The sequence below is a fragment of the Panthera leo genome, chromosome B2 (genome assembly GCF_018350215.1).
Source record: "Panthera leo isolate Ple1 chromosome B2, P.leo_Ple1_pat1.1, whole genome shotgun sequence".
NCBI classification, from domain to species: domain Eukaryota; kingdom Metazoa; phylum Chordata; class Mammalia; order Carnivora; family Felidae; genus Panthera; species Panthera leo.
The window spans coordinates 116,971,708-116,989,435 of NC_056683.1; the positions used below are offsets into that span (position 1 = coordinate 116,971,708).

At 39.8% G+C, this 17,728-nt stretch overlaps 1 protein-coding gene across 1 annotated transcript in view; it reads right to left on the reverse strand.

Annotated features, from left to right (window-relative positions):
- Positions 1-9,495, reverse strand: part of SAMD3 (sterile alpha motif domain containing 3) — a 56,205-nt gene extending 46,710 nt beyond the window's left edge. Inside the window, exons 1-3 of the mRNA XM_042939804.1 lie at positions 9,402-9,495; positions 8,537-8,726; positions 5,103-5,210 (exon numbers count right to left, since the gene is read on the reverse strand). Coding sequence (XP_042795738.1) covers positions 5,103-5,210; positions 8,537-8,726; positions 9,402-9,480 — 377 coding nt within the window. The 5' untranslated portion in view covers positions 9,481-9,495. The remainder of the gene's footprint in view (positions 1-5,102; positions 5,211-8,536; positions 8,727-9,401) is intronic.
- Between the last annotated feature and the right edge of the window lie 8,233 nt (positions 9,496-17,728).

Below are 17,728 nucleotides of genomic sequence, written 5' to 3' on the forward strand. Positions count from 1 at the left end.
CTCTCTAAAGACTTCACATTAGATTTAACGGGAATGCGCAGGAGTCGGAGAATTATTTATCAGTGTGACAGCCCAATTTCCCCTGATTCTGTAGTTCTTGTTTGGCTGGGCCCACAGATATCCTCCACTGAAGGAAACTCACCAAGTTCTAGCTTAGTGAGCCAGTATCCCTCGCTTCATTTGAGTCTCTGCTCCAGCATCACCTGGTCAAAGTCAAAAGACTTCCCTGAAAGTGCTATCTGAGATAGAACGTTCCTGAATACACGCGTGCGCACACACACGCACACACACTCACGCCACTCACTCTCTATCCACCCCTCCCTTTCCTTTGTATTATTGGTCTCCATAGCACTTAAATATATTATAATGTAGTGTCACATTTTTTTTTTTTTACTTTTCTTCTCCATTAGACTGTGGGATGGGAGGTTTGGTCTGCTTTGTTCACTACTGTATCCTCAGTGCCTAAACAAAGTACCTGGCACAGAGATATTTACATATGAAATGAACGCTGGCTTAGCTAAGAAATCTTTAAGTCCGTATTTCCTAAGGTGTTTTTTGTAACATTAACAGATGTTGCACGGAGAAAGAATTCTGGGTCAAACAAAGCGAAATGAGTTTTCTGTCTATAGGACTCCTCATAGCATTTACTGTCTCAGTGCACTGTGGGAGTCTCCAATTAAGGACTAAAGTTAGAATGTAATACTTAGAAAGCACAGATGCTTTACGTACAGATTATATATACCTTGTGGTGGGAGATGGTGCGATCCTGCATTTCCCTCTGAAGGGTCCTTGCTCCACTGACGTGGGACAATTTATCACCTGTTGCCTTTGGTGCGCTTCATTGAACCTCCTTTTTTTTTTGCTCACTGGATAAGAGGCACATATGACCGTGGCGTCCTTATCTGAGCTGAATGATAGAGCCGACGGACGACACATCAAGTGTGGACCCACTGCCATTTGCTTTACTGAGCTTAGGCAGATGGGTAAGATCACTGAGCATTTCCAAGGAAATGTAGACCAAGGAAAAAATCATTAAGATGATTTTTAAATACGCTTGAAACCATGACTAATTTATAATTATGCCCTAAGGGAGAAGCAAGACATCTGCACACATATGCTTAAAGTTTAAGCAAAGTGTTTTTAAAGTAACATTTAAGAAACCTCTACCTCTTTATTTGATTTCATGCCTTATTAAGTACTAAAAGGGAAGCAAATTGTACAAATGAAAAACAAAGGATGGCATTGAAAAAAAAAAACTCTTTCCAAAGGGTCACGAGCACATCTACGATGGATCCTCATAATCCTTTCCTTACATCAAAGACGCGCATTTAAGCAATTCAGGCAAGAGCGTGGTACCACCTATCACCAGAAAAACCTGCACTACGTCACCGCACCCTAGTATTTCCCTGGGACACACACATCTCTATTAGAGACTTAGCCAAGGTCAGGTGAACAGCTTGACTCTGGAGCCTTCTTTTTCTTCTTGTTTGCAAATAATCTGAGTGGAAAGCACGTGTTCACAGAAAAAATATCACAAGAATGACAGCCACCTTGTACGGTGTGTTAATAGATGCCAGGTACTTGAATATGTCATCCCATTTGGACCTCACGAACTACACGTGCAGGTGGATGTTCCCACCCTCTGTTGTGCCGAGACCACCTGGCAAGCAAGTGGAGGCAGGATTCTAGAGCAGGTGCATGCCCAAAGTGGGCACTTGTTCCACTGTCCCTCCCTGTCTCTTAAAAGCACGTGGCTTCACGAAAGCCTTCGAGCCAAACAATGTAAGCTTTCTACCCTGTTATGTGTAAGTGGCTTATAAACTCCTGGAGTTGAACCCTGTGAAAAAGCATATTTAGTATGAATTGTATCAAGAGATAGCAAAAGAAATTGACGTTATTCAAACATTTATCCTGGCTGGCATATGACTACCATTATTCAAACACGAAGATACATGCAGTCTTTCACTGGATCATACACACCCTCAGTTCAATTTAAAAACTCCTACGTAGACTCTGCGTGCCAAGGACTGTGCCAGCGCTGTTTATAACGACAAATAAGGCATGGTCTTTGCCCAGAAGGTGCTTTCAGTCTAATGAGAGAATAAAGACTTTAAAGCGACCAGTTCCGTTAACTACTTTTAAAAGTCAAGCAAGAGACACATAGAGGATACTACACAGATGCAGGGCTCTTTGCCCGGCCTGGAATAACAAAATGGAAGGTTCTTCTAAAAGAGGGATTTTGAGCAGAATCTTCAAAGATGAGCAGGTAGGGAAGGGAAGGGAACAACACAGCCTGATACAAAAGCCATGCAACAGCCCTTAATCAACCCCTGTTGAATGAATAACATGCTAGGCAGATGGGCAGGAGGAAGGGATCAAGGGTGGCTCCCTTGATATGGAGCTGGATGATGGAGCCCCTGTCTGAGATAGGCTGTGGGAAGGGAGAAAATCTGTGCCATGCCAGGCACGGCTCTAGATAAAGGGCAGAACTGGAGTAGAAATATTTAAACTAGGTACATTGTCTTTAATCTGTCTCTACCCACAACACAACTGATTGCCCAAGAGGAGACAGCTGATCCATGCCGGACCCCTTAGTTTCTCTTCCCTGGATGCCGAACTAAGCAACACTGAAAGACTGAATCAGTTGACTAGGATAACCTGAGCTGTTTTCAGGGAGAAATTTAATGTGGAGTCAGTGCTATGGCAAGGTAGTCATATGCCAGCCAGTCTGCACACGGCACAGCAGCCATGAGTAGTAGGATAAATCCACCCTCCTAGGGAGAAGCAAGGGAATGAGGCAGACAAGGAAAGCAGAACAGAGACAGAGATGGCCATCTCATGGCTCCGTGAGAACAAGGACAGCTTCCTCCAGGCCCAGAGAATTTACATGTTTTGCCTTTGTGTGTTGTGAAATGTTTTTATTACAATAAACTCCCCTTGTCTTATGTTAGTTTGAGTGGATTTGTGTCTCTTGCACTCAAATACATACTAAGGCAGGGGACACGAGTTCATTTTTTGAACATATGTAACTCTGAGGTGCTTGTGGATAGTGAGGGGCAGTCACATAGCTTAGGAGACACTTACTGATTACAGAGAAAGGTCTAGGAATATTGGCTCTGGTTTCCAAACCCTCCTATTTCTTTCCATTTCTCAGTCAGGTCTGTTTCTTTCTCCCCCTTGCCGAGTTCTATGAAGAATGAGAATTACCATGAGGCCCAGGAAGTTTTCCTTTGACCAACCGTGTGAAAAAAATGCAATAATCATCGTGCCCTGCAGGTATCACAGAACCATTATGAGGATGAAATGTCACGAGAAGGCCTAGAAAAAGAGAAAAGACCTACAGAACCCATAAAAGGTTGTGTCCTCACCTCCCACTGGCAGCAAGTAGGGAGAGAAAAGTCCTATGGCAAGTGGCAATACTACCTGGAACAGTGCTCCCGGAGCGGTGATTGTGCTACACTGAGTATTTCCCATGTGTTTCCACAGTGCTCAGCACTTGGCAGGCTTTATCCATGGTTAGATGATGGTTCTCACAAAAGTACCATGAAGAAAGTATTATTGTTATTATTCCCATCGTGCAGATTTGGATACTGATTCACCGTGGTACTAGGGTCGCACTACTGGGTCTAATCATCTCTCCTCTTCTGTCTACTCACACCTGAACAGTTATAGAAGGGACTGGCTGCTGCTTTTGGGGGCTAAAGCTAACGGAAGGAGTAGTTGAGAACTCATGGCTTAGTCCATACACCCAGAGCCACATCAAAGGAAAGCCCTTGAAATCAACAAGCACCCATGAGCAGAAAGAAGGAGAATGAAGCCACCTTTAAAATGGATTTACATCTTCTGAACCATAGGAAGACCATCGGGACTAAGTCTCACCTAGGTCATTGCCTTCCACCTTCTTGTTCACCACCCCAGACAGGAGGCGATGGGCCCTAACGCTGAAAGATCTTCAGGAGCTGGAGTCTCTGTGCCCAGGGATGGGACACAAGGTTGAAGACAGTGAAGAAGGAAAGAGGACAGAGAGGGCACCCCAGATCCGAGACCCATTTTGCAAGCACTCCTGATCAAAGGTGCAGCTTTTTCCTGCCTTTGAGGAATTACTGGGACCGGGCACCTGAGGTCTGAGGCTGCAGCCCTTCGTCCTCTGAGGTCCTGTCCTGATGGCCCTAGATCCTGCCTGAGGTGAGAATAGCATATTAGGGAAAACTCTCCAGAAGCCTCTTGACTTCTCTAAATCTTTTGATTGATTTACAAAAAAGAGAGACTAACGACCACCCTGCAAGACTGCTGTGGACTAAAGAAGTTAGTAATGTAAAAGTTTTGTGAAAACTATAAAGGGCCACACCCCGGCTTGATTATTGCCTAATTATTCTCCTACGCAAGTTGACATCTTCTCCCTTCAGTGACAGTACATTTAAAGGAAAACATTTGCTGGTCGGTGGCTGAAAACCATATGCATCACGACTAGTGCATGAACCACATAGACCAGGAACCGGAAATGCTGTATAGGCTGTCATGACTTTTGCACCACATCTTACCTGCAACTGCCCCCAGAACTATGTCTGACTTTCATATTCCTGGGTCTAGTTCTCTAGGTCTATAGTTTCCCTTTGTTCCAACGTAGCCCATATATTGAAATACACTACCACATAAAATCCAACGTAGGAATAAAAGGAAGTGTTTACCAAAGCAGTGTCTCCATCAAGAGCAGTAAAGTTAAAAACAACCACAACTACAAAATTCAGAGCCAAAACAAAGACTCCACAAAAGGCATATGCTAGAGGACACGGTTCACTAAATAAATTCTGTTTTCGTGGCTATTGCCAATCACCCCAGTTTATGACAGAGAAATCTTCTTTCTCCTCAACATGTACTTGAAAGATGCTTGGTATCATCTCAAAACTTCACTTTTTCAATATAAAGATCATAAATTTTCATCGTCACCTTTTACCAAATCTCTTCATCACTTGATAAAAGATTCCCTTGCAGCAAAACGAAAAGTTTCCACTTTCGAAATACATCTAAACAGATGAAATCTCAAAATATAAAGACAAATATTATCATTTGGCTTTAAAATGTTTAGAAATTAGCAACCCCACCTCTGCTTCAGTACTCTTTGGTCAATTACTCCATTATCAAGGTTTTCAGCTGGATAGAAAGATGGTGTGTGCTTCCCACGGTTGGCTGGGCTAGAGGACTGTTCATCCCTGTCACCAAGAAAGAAGAGTTGGGTTAAGAGCTGTTCAACGGGAGCCACAACCACTGGATCTCATGGCAGCTCGGAGGGTAGAAGACAGCCCATAACGACACCATAATCTGTGTCCACCTCCAAGCTCCACGTTAGGGGTATGACTAAGAGAACGGAAAAAAATAAAAAATTAAAGTAACACGGGAGCACTGGAGTCATCTCACGCAGTGGTTCATATGTGCCAGGAGGCAGGCTGACACCACTTCACAATGCTTTTCTCATCAACTGGTCATATTTATAGTGTTACAGCAATCTAGTCCTCTTTGAAATGATGGTGATAACTGAACATATCCTTACGGGTTAATATCCTTAGCCTGCAAAAAAAAAAAAAAAAGTGATTAACTCCATCCGATTGCTTCTCCACTCTCTGCCATTTTGGGAGATCGCGTACTATCTGTGAAATGTAACACCTTTCAAACCACAGTCCACTAACTCCCTCCCTTTATGGGTGATACAACTGAAGCCCAGAAGGAAAAGCAAGTTGCTCACCACCACAAGCTACTGAATAGCAGAGCCGGGAGCTGAGCTCGGTTTTCAAACTTTCCGGCGGCCTGTGATTCTTCTACCAGCTCCAACAAGAACAACAACCAAAGAGCAACTGTAAATACTCCTACCTAGTACATATTCCTATGATTTGCTCACATCTAAATAGGATGCCAAATATCCTTTCCAGATGTGGCCTACAAATACTGTTCAACATAACATACTAGACAACCATCAGCCACTAAAAGAAATCTGCACTCACATCGAAACCCATCTGCAATCTCCAATATAGAATGCCACTATAGACTCTTCAGAAGGAGTCTTAAGCATTATTCATTCTGCCCACTTCATTTTGCAGTTGAATCTAAAAAAAGCCAAGCATGTTTATAGCAGCACTCTCAACAATAGTCAAATTATGGGAAGAGCCTAAATGTCCATCAACCGATGAATGGATAAAGAAATTGTGGTTTATATACACAATGGAATACTACGTGGCAATGAGAAAGAATGAAATCTGGCCTTTTGTAGCAACGTGGATGGAACTGGAAAGAGTGTTATGCTAAGTGAAATAAGTCATACAGAGAAAGACAGACACCATATGTTTTCACTCTTATGTGGATCCTGAGAAACTTAACAGAAGACCATGGGGGAGGGGAAGGAAAAAAAAGTTAGAGAGGGAGGGAGCCAAACTATAAGAGATTCTTAAAAACTGAAAACAAACTGAGGCTTGATGGGGGGTGGGAGGGAGGGGAGGGTGGGTGATGGGTATTGAGGAGGGCACCTGTTGGGATGAGCACTGGGTGTTGTATGGAAACCAATTTGACAATAAATTTCATATTAAAAAAGTAATCTTTACTCCAAAAAAATTAAAATTAAAATTAAAAAAGCCAAGCAAATCTCCAAGGTTAGAGGAGTAGCTATCATCAGAAGAGAGGTCTGAAATCAAGTGTTTTGATACCCAGCTTTAGGGTTCTTTCTACTGCACCAAGTTCCTTTCTTTATTTGGCACTTCCTGAAAGGGTTTAATTAAATAGCATATTCTCATGCCACTCTTCATTATCATGATTCCCATGTGATAATACATTTGTCAAATGACAACATATTTGACAATAACCAAATATAGCCAATAAGCGTTTAAACCAAATATAACCAATAACCCCACCAGCAACTGTGGTTTTGTACCAGATTAATTTAACCAATCCTTAAAGTGAATAAGCTACTTCCTGGGTAGAGTGAAAAGCCCCCACTCAAAAATCCCTGGACTACCAGTGTTCCAAGTCTTGGCAATATTTGAAACTGGCTTCCTTAACCAGGTTAACAAAGAAATGAGACTATTTGAAGGAGGAAAGATTTTCTCAAAGCTTAGGTTACAACCAACATCATCAGTGAATTAACATGAAGTTAGGTACTGAATTACTTTTCACAACCTACAGAAGAAGCAACAGGAGTATCAACATTTAACTTAATGCAAGGCAGTGGTAGAACCAGGAATTAAGCCCAGATTTCCTGGAAGTCCTGCTAGTTCTCATTTACTAGAGAACACTGTAAACTGATTTGCAGTGGAAACCAGGCTGTCTGTTTTCTTCCAAGCTGTGCCTAAAGCAATATCAAGATTCCAGTCAACTGAAGGGAACTTCCAGCTCAAAAGTCCAACTCATCCAAGAATGCTGGGAATTACTTTGAGAGCTGTTTGAGGTTCACACCCACGCTTTGCTGGAAAGGAATAGAAGCATACAATGGGAACTTCATCAAAAGTCACATATTGTGAGTGTGATTTTACATAGATATGTCAAAAGAACATTTAAGAGAAATCTTTCAAATAAATCAGGTGGTAGAATCTTCAGGCTGATCGTGGACCATTCCTTCAAGACTACCTTTTCCCCTCCATGTTCCAAATAACCAAATATTCTAGAAATAAAGTTACTTAGGCCACGTCTCCCTAACATTGTATTCCCTATCAAAGAACAAGACAGGAATACATATTATTATAGATACGATCTGAAAAACTAAAGACATAGAATGGTATTCATCAACATCATAATCTTCTGTTAAAAATTAATGAATAATTATTTAATACTAGAAACTGCAAAAAGTCTCAAAATATGGGGAAAAAAAAAAACAAGTCAGAATGCTCGAAATGATCCTGGGGCGTAGATTTGTAAAGTGAACATCTTAATTTTGTAATTCCTGCTATCATTCCTTTTCACTGCATTAGTCAGTGATAAAAACAAACAAACAAACAAACAAACAAAACCATCCCTGAACCTCAAAGGCACCACAATTTTTTCTACATGATTTTTGTGGGATGTGATCTTAGCATTTAGCATTCTAGGGAGAAATTAGAAAACTCATTGTGGCAAGAGTCTTTAGCAAATTATACCGTGCAAGCCTCTAGAGGAGATTATAAATTAGTCACTATAAGAAATCCTTGGCAAAGGAAAAGCAAAGGAACAGTAAGAGATACCTTTCCCCAAACCTGATTTTAAGACCCAAGCTTCAGGAGCCCATTCACACTCGTGCTGTATGGACACTTCAACCACCTGCTACAGAGCCTTCTGTATAGGAACGCCCGGTTTACAGGACTTCCCTAACAACTGGAATCAGTGTTTAAAAGTGGCGCATTAAAAAAAAAAAGTATCTTGATTCATAAAACTTTGCGAAAGTGTCCTTGATGCAGATATTAGAAATACTGTACACACCATCTAGCTGAAAATGGTCCCAGTTTTCAGAGTTTTAAACCCCAAACGTTGTGCTTGGGGAAAGCACAGCCTCAACACGAAGGTCATTCAGGACCAGACTTACGGTGAGACAGCTTTTGCTCGCTGGAGAAGGGCTGTTTCTCTAGGGCTTCCAGGGGGCTCCAGTCTTTGACTCTTCTGCTTATATTTTCTAATTAAATCCATCAGAACAGCCTGGTGCCCAATTTTCTTTACCAGTTGCTGAACCATCCGATCATTAAGTGCTAGAAGAGCAGCCCCACTTATTTCTTCCTCTGGGAAAAAGAAAAAAAAATGTTTCTGCACGCTTGCCTGGTAAAGCATTGTAATAACACACAGCACTCTGAACGAGCAAAATTGTATCTGGGGTTAAAAGGATCCTCTAAACCTGTCCTCTGAAGTTACAAAATTCTCTCTATTTTTACAAAGATAGAACGCTGATACCGCATCATTCCCACTTGCTCTCTGCTCCTAAGAAAGTCTCAGAACATGGAGTCGCGATAACACTTTTTACTTCCACATTAAGGCCTGCCCCTTCCAATTTCTCTGTAACAGGCATTGTTTTTATAAGGAAAAAAAAAAATCTTCTCAGAGAATCATTCTTACTAGTACCACCCAGGCAATATCCAAAACTTGTAAATCCCACACCAAACAGAACACATGCTGCATTAAAGATACAAGCAGTTGCCAAATGCATATATCAAATATGTATTTTAACTCTTAATACTTTGTTTTATTTGAGCTCTTTTTGAAATACTACATTCTCCTCTGGCTGCTAGGTCAAATGCAAACTCTACCACGGTCAGTAGAAAAAGGAAAATTCCCTACTGCAAGGACTCCACACCCCCATTCACATGCATTAGGCAACGAGAGTAATTAGCAGTTTAAATAGAGGACACTCAATATTTAGGCTGCTGTGTTAAGATTTTTTCAAAGTGTAAACAACTCACCTTGAAACCTACGAACTAGCTCTCCTAAGTTTTTCTCCACCAACCAACTGCAGACCTGATCAACTGACCAAGTTTCCATTGCTGTGTCCTGTAAATACACCTGTAGAATAAAAGGTCAGAGAAGGATTCTTCAGTTTTTCTCTGATTGTTGTTCTTTTATTTTTATTTTGCTTTCCAATCAGCTCTCTAATCTCAGCTCCTCCCTCTGCCAGACTATTAAACTCTCAATACTAAGCTTCTTGAAAATTACTCTTTTCCGAATACACATCTAAAAGCTACTAATAAAACAAATACTCTCTTAAAAAAATGAGACCGGTTTGAACCTATTTCCTAGTCTCATTTCTCAAATTTCTTCACCTTCTCCTACTTTTTTTCCACAGGCATCCCTCAGCTTTACTAACAGACAGCCAAAGCCGTACAATGGTACCCAATCCTGTACCATTAACACCCAGGTTTCTTCACAAAGAAAAGAAAGGTGTGAAATTCACCACTACTAGGCTCGTAAGGAAGTGGTTGACATTTACAAAAGGGGTGGGCAGGGGAGGCAGGGAGGAAGGGAGGAAGGAGCAGATAAAAGCCTGACAAGATTCTTAGCAAACCAAGATTGTTTAACCCCTTGATGTTCCCAGCTAGGAAAGAGAGCTAGCTTGTTGTGTTTCTGAGGACTTTGTTTTAGCAGGAGGAGGAAGTAGAAGCCAGATTTCTCAGAAGAATCTGAATGTCTCTTTCCTTCCTTCCATTAATACTCTTCTATATTCTATTCAGTGCTAGAACTTTATGCTTGGTAAGATAACTAGGAAAAATGAGCACATTGATTGAAAACTTAAAAAAAAATTGTGTTGGGCAAATTCCAAAGTGGGAAAATAACTAAGTGCTTTAATAATCAGAAATGAGTGTGTGCATACAAAGTTTGCAAGTTATGTTCCTTTACTGTTCAGTTATTTTTACAGGCCACTATTCTTCTGCAACTGTTTAGGAAACCTCCTAAAAGTATAGCAATTTCAATAATTTTTAAAATTTCTCTTCACAGCTCATTCCCTGTGTTTTATAATTCAATCCAAATTACTTTAAATGGACTGGGGAGGAACTGAAAAAACTTAAAACTTTTCATCTTTTAACATTACTTCCTATTTTAACTCTTGATCTAAATGAGGTAGGTGTTCAGTAAGACCCTGGCTCTTCTATAAAGACAGGACAAAGCTTCTCTTAGAGAAATTGGAGCCTTAAGGAAAGATAGAAATTTTTATTAGATCGTGCATGTAAATTTTATCGCTAGAAGTTCTCAAAATTGTTATTATTGTATTTTTCATGTTTGTGCATTTGAATCAGTTATAATTTCCAACATCGCAGTTAGCATGGTGGAAAGGGAAAACATGTTTACCTTTCATACTCCGCACAATCTGAAAAGGTAACAGCCTTCAAAATCCATTTCCTAGAAGACAAGTCCACTACAAAGTAATAAGCATTCACAAACACCAAGCTGCAAAGCCGAAAACAAGGGTTAAATATAGAAGGACATCTTGCTGAATTACAGCAGTGGATTTAATTTGCTAAGACAACAGTAGCCACAAAGCTCCTCCCCTAGGCTAAGCAGCAGTAGCTCCGTGTGAAAAGTCATTATTTGCGAGACTCTGGTGTAAATTAAAAATCACACCTTCTTGTCACACTTCTGACTTCCTTGTGAAGAGTAAGACTTAAAAAAAAAAATAGAAAAGGAAAGGAAAAAACCCACAATTCTCTAAACTCCAAGATTAAAAGATATGCCAAGCAGAAGGCACTGTCCATTGAATGGCTATCAATGGAAAAAAAAAAAAAAAAAAAGGAAAATAAACTAAGTACTTGGAAATCTTCTCATATGTGTAAATTCCCCGATATTTACCTAATTCTACCTCTGGGAAAAACGAAACAGTTCTCAAATTATAATCTCTTATGTACATCCTCAGATTAAAGTATAGTTTTTGATCCTTAGTTTTTCTAAAGATTGAAGAAAATAATATCTCTTTGGCAACAATGTAACATCTTTAAGTAGCAACCTTGCAACTTCTTCTCACATAAACAATGGATGTATTATTTATGATCTTAGACATCATAAGGGAATAGAAGATACGTCAAGTGAGAAAATATGTATCCAGCCGCTTTACTGCGTATCCAGCAGTTTCAGAAACATCTGAAAAAATTTCATAATGTGAGGCAAGTATGATCACTAAATATTTTAAGGCACGATAATAAAGAAAGAGTAAGACATTATGTGTGAGTACTCTGGTCAAACCATTTTCATTATTCGATTAGATTATACTTTAATAAAATAAATTTCCATTAAATATTACAGGATCACATCTAATTAAAGCCAGGAAGAGGTAAGCTAAAGCAACCTAAGGGCAAGTTTTATTTAATAAATTTGTTAAAGCTCCAAAGGAAGATAGTGCAAACTGCCGTGAATGTGGTGGTCAAGAGTGATGTGGCATATAACAGCATCAACCACAAATAAGCACTTTTAAAGAAAATATGAAAACGTTTCATTTTTCTTGCCGTTTGCACTCTTCCTTTTATTTTCCCAGAGGCCCAGAGCTGAGGCAATAAAAAGATTTTTTGAATGTTTTTTTAAGTTTTATTTATTTATTTTGTGTGTGTGAGAGACAGAGCACGCATGAGCTGGGGAGGGGCAGAGAAAGAGGGAGAGAGAGAATCCCAAACAGGCTTCGAGCTGTCAGCACTGACCCTGATGCGGACTCAATCCCACGAATCGGGAGATCATGAGCTGAGCCGCGATCAAGAGTTAGACGCTTAAACGACTGAGCCACCCAGGTGCCTCCATAAAAGGATTTTTAAAAGCTTTGCTGGTGGCCTAAGTCCTCTCCTGGATCAACATCTCATACTGCTCTGGCAAAGAACATCTCTTACTGTGGCTGTACTTGAAGGAACAAGCCATTTAGCAAAAAATCAGATCCCGTTCATGAAAAAGAAGGAAGGTGGAGGAACAAAAACAGGTATATGGCAGTCACCTGGGGCAGTGTCCAGGCAACTCCGTCAGTGGAGCGTTGCTATGGCATGAAGAAATGACACCACTGAACTCCAGTGAAGCAGAACGTCTCATCCACTCTGTGCCATTGTTCATTCCAGCCATCACCAGACCAGAAGGTATGAAAACTGGAATAGTCAACTGCAATCATAGCCTGCCTTAGTCATCAAAATGGTTACTGCCTAGAGAGCTCAGAGCGGGGTGAACGGTGATAAAGAAGTGAGAAGCCCCACCAAGAACAAGAACATAAGACGTGTCTGTAAGCAGAATAGAATCGAGAGCCAATTATGATAGTGCCGTGAAAAGCATTATAGGCTAGATTTCCCCACTCTCTGGAAATGGATTGAATGAATCTTAATTTGGAATCTGAACAAAAAGTACAGTTTAGATGGTGAAGGAGGCAGAGAAGGTGGAATCAATAGAATACACTACAAGTAAATAGCCAAAACAAGTCATGTCTTGGGACCTGTGAGTGGACAACACATGGAAAGAAATAATAGCAGGCAAGGTCTGAAAGATCACTGGAGAGCTGGGAATACTGAGTTCTCAGTTTACAGGTATACTTAAACTTGAGGAAGTCATTGACTTGGTTGTATATTCCTGAACCAAAAGCAAGAGCCAGGCGCTTAACCGACTAATTCACCCAGGCGCCCCTCCACTACTGTGCTTCTACATTTATTGTAATTTTATAGGAATTTTGAATATCGGGGAATGCGAATCTTTTGCCAAGAATTTCTATCTCTTTCTGCCCACTTGTCCTTCCAGATAAACACTAGTACCATAGTTAAGTAAAAACATATGACAGCGTTTGAACATTGATTGGAATTCATAAATTAATTCTGAAAGAACTGACATCTTCAGACTAGCCAGTGCTTTCAGTTACAAGGTAACAGCTTCTGTTACAAGTTAACAGCCAGAGCTCACAGTTTGCATCTCTAGCAAGAACCCAGAAGATCACAGTCTGTGTTGCTGACCCATTAGCTCTGACAGTCAACTAGGCAGAAGCAAGGATAAACCATAAATTTGACCCAAAGACCAAAAGACCTGGGTGTTTGTGACTCAAAAGTCCCCAAAGTGCGGGGATTCTGACTTATTGCTATGTTTTCATTAGTTTGATTAACCTCCCAGATAAATTGCTCTTAGTTAAATAATTAAATATAAAATTTAAATAAAATAGAATTATAATAATCTAAAGTAGGATTATAAAATAAAAATAAAAGATAGATTTGGCTACCAAAAAGTAAAAATGTTATGTATACATATATAATATATAATTATAAGGAATATAATGTTTCTATGGAAGTGTCGAATCACTAAATTGTACACCAATATTACACTGTATGTTAACCAACTGAAATTTAAATAAAAACATTAAAAAAAAGTTAAATACGCCAATACAAAATAGGAATGGGCAACTAATGGGCAAAATTCTAAATAATTAAAAACCTAAAAATACTCAACATTCTTACAATAAAAATGATTAAGTTTAATTTTAATTTACTCTACTGGACAAGGTAAAAATTAAGAAAAAAAAAGATTAGCAAGAGTGTGAGATCTAACTTTCTCATACATATTGCTCAGGGAAGTATAAATTGCTACAACTAATTCTGTTGTATTATTCCCATTTTACAGATGAAACTGCTGAAGTCATTTATAGACGTAATGTATAGAAGTAATTCGCCTTAAAGTCCCATAGCTTGTAAATGGAAAGAGTGGCTTTGAATCCCAATTTCTCCAAACTTAAGGCTACTAAGATAAATAAAAAATCATCAAAATACTCCTACATTTTGACCCCAAAATTACATTTCTAAGAATTTACCCTGAGGACATTACCAGAAAAGAGGACAAAGATGGGCACCCTGGCAATAGCGAGAATAGCAAAGAAATTGGACATACTAAGTTTCCAGAAATAGGATTGACTACTGAATTATGGTAACTTGTATTTAAAATGGGATACTATGCAGTAATTAAAGATCATGTTTTAGAGAAATAGCAATACAGAGAAAGTCATGAAATATAATTAAGTGAATGTAAGTTTATAATGCAATATAATATATATAAGTATATAATATCATATATAAATTATAATATAATTTATAATAATATAATACTAGGAACTATGAAGTAAAAATATAACTAAATATACAGGTAGCTCAAAGACTGGGAAAATGTGTACCAAAAGGTAAAAGTGGTTTCCTCGGTTTGATGAATTAATGCATTTTGTTTTCTAATTTATTACTCTCAACATTTTCTCAATGAAGAATTTTTCTTTTATTATCAGGAGAGTTAGGGTTTTAAAAATAAAAAAATGATATACCCATGTAAGTCTGTATGTAAGTGTATGTGCACAGTGACATCTCCTTGAATATGTTTAATTCCTTATTAACATTTTTGTAACTCCTAGAAGAAATTATACTGATCAGAAAAACACTTGCCATAGCAAGTTTCAGGCAGAGATGATAACACACAGAGTAGAATTTAGGTGTTGATTCAAAAGTCAAGGACTCAAAGCTTTGTGTCTAAGAAAGCCCTCACGGGTGGGGGAGGAGCCTGGGTGGCTCAGTGGGTTAAGCATGGGACTTCTGCTCAAGACCTCACTGGTTGTGGGTTTCAGCCCTGCTCCAGGCTCTGCAGCTCAGAGTCTGGGGCCTGCTTCCAATTGTGCCTCCATCTCTCTGCCCCGCCCCCTCTCAATCTCTGTCTCGCTCTCTCTCAAATATATATAAACATTAAAAATAAATAAATAAATAAATAAATAAATAAGTAAATAAAAATGCAAAGTCCTCGTGGGTTGGGGCTTTTGGTTTCTTGGTAAGTACATGCTGGAAGGAAAATGCACAAACCTTTATTGAGCATAGACACTGGCGTAGTGAACTATTTATTACATAGTTCAATGTGCATGTGATAGCACAGGTGAGAATTGCTTGTTTTGTAGTTCTGAATGAGGGCAAGGTCTTCTGTGACTAAAATATTGTGGTTATTAGACTGTTTCTTCAGAGCCACTCATCTGTTAGAGCACATGACAGCGAATTATGGCACCCTCCCTTAAGGCTCAGCTTGTGGGTCCAGCTGGGCTCTCTTCAACTGTGACACAGAGTATCAGTCTGACTTTGGAGACTCTTTCTGGCAGGAAAAGTCACAAAGGTGATGGATCTTCTTAATGCAGTGGAACTCAAACCACGCATGGGACGTGTGGGGATGAGAAAGCCAAGGGACCCTGTAGTTCTCCTACAAGATTGGTACCGAGTGACAAATGTTCCTCCTTCTGTCAGCCCTGGGTTTTTCTGAAGACAAGGCAGGGATGTTCAAACTGCTCATTCATACAAAGCTAGTCTTTTGTGTGTGTGTGGGGGGGGGGGGGGTAATTGTTTCCATCTTTTATTTTAATTTTTTTTTAAATTTATATCCAAATTAGTTAGCATATAGTGCAACAATGATTTCAGGAGTAGATTCCTTAGTGCCCCTTACCCATTTAGTCCATTCCCTCTCTCACAACCCCTCCAGGAGCCCTCTGTTCGTTCTCCATATTTAAGAGTCTCTTATGTTTTGTCCCCCTCCCTGTTTTTATATTATTTTTGCTTCCCTTCCCTTATGTTCATCTGTTCTGTGTCTTAAAGTCCTCATACGAGTGAAGTGATATGATATTTGTCTTTCTCTGACTAATTTTGCTTAGCATAATATCCTCCAGTTCTATCCACGTAGTTGCAAATGGCAAGATTTCATTCTTTTTGATTGCCAAGTAATATTCCTATATATATATATATATATATATATATATATATATATATATATATATATATATACATACACCACATCTTCTTTATCCATTCATCCATCGATGGACATTTGGGCTCTTTCCATACTTTGGCTATTGTTGATAGTCCTGCTATAAACATTGTGGTGCATGTGTCCCTTTGAAAGAGCTCTCCTATATCCCTTAGAATCTTCTTCCTTTTTAAGTCTGGATAATATTCCTTTGTATGTTTATATGGCATTTTGTTTATCCATCCACTTGTTGGACATTTGGGTTGTTCCCACCTTTTGACTGTTGTAAATCATGCCAATATTAACATGATTGTACAAATATCTGTTCAGATCCCTGCTTTAATAAGCTGATTTTCATGGTTATAGAAGTCAAAGGAATTATTCAACAAACTCAGATTTCCTGCTCCATCATTAGTAGACATGGAGAGCTTAAAGGGATCTTCCAGATCTGGCAAAATCCTTTCATTTCCTAGATGAGAAAAAGAGAGCCTTAGAAATGCTAAGTGACTTGCCCAAGGACACACAGCTAATTGAATGAGAATGCACTTTTCACTGGGCTCAGTAAAGTATTGAATGATACTGGCCTATAAGACACCTTCATCCTAATAGAGACTAGAAGCCCTTGCATGATGACAACAGTCTTTTCATCTTTGCATTCCCTGTGCTGAGTGCTAGTGACACATAGCAGGACCTCAAATGTTATTGAGCAAATATCCCAATTCAGAGACACATGTATAATACACATGTGAATATGCTTTGAGGGGAATTATATACAGGTTGTGTACTGAGGGGCGGATGACTATCTTTAATTTTTTTTTAACGTTTATTCATTTTTGAGAGACAGAGAGAGACAGAGCATGAGCGGGGAAGGAGCAGAGAGAGGAGACACAGAATCCAAAGCAGGCTCCAGGCCCTGAGCTGTCAGCACAGAGCTCGACATGGGGCTTGAGCTCACAACTGTGAGATCATGACCTGAGCCGACGGAACGCTCAACTGACTGAGCCACCCAAGCGCCCCAGGGGTGGATGCCTATCTTAATCCAGACTTGCCCAACCCCAGTGGGCACACTGGTTGCCTCCCACCCATTGACAGGTGATAAGAACTACATCCCTCCCTATGGTGTACTAGAACCTCTCCTAGGGGTACAGAGGCTTTAGGTGGTTTCGTTTACTTAGGCTATTGTGCACATGTGTGCACACACACACACACACACACACATTTCTCTGCATGCTGTAATGTGAAAAGTTTGAGAAGCAAAGGGCCGGGATAGTAAGATGGATCTTGGGGGAACCAGGACGGGATGGGTGCAGCAAGGGTCCAGTGGTTACCTCTGGCTGAATGCTCATCTCTGGGGAGCTTAAAATAATAAACCAGTGGCCAGCTTCCATGACAGTCCAATTAAATGAGAATTTCTGGAAGGGGGATCACAGACATCAGTATTTTTTTAAGTTCCCCCATAATTGCGATGTGCTTCAGGGCTGAGAAGGGACAGTATAAAGCGAGGCAGACAGAACCAACATCCAGAAGCAAGGAAAGATTGCCG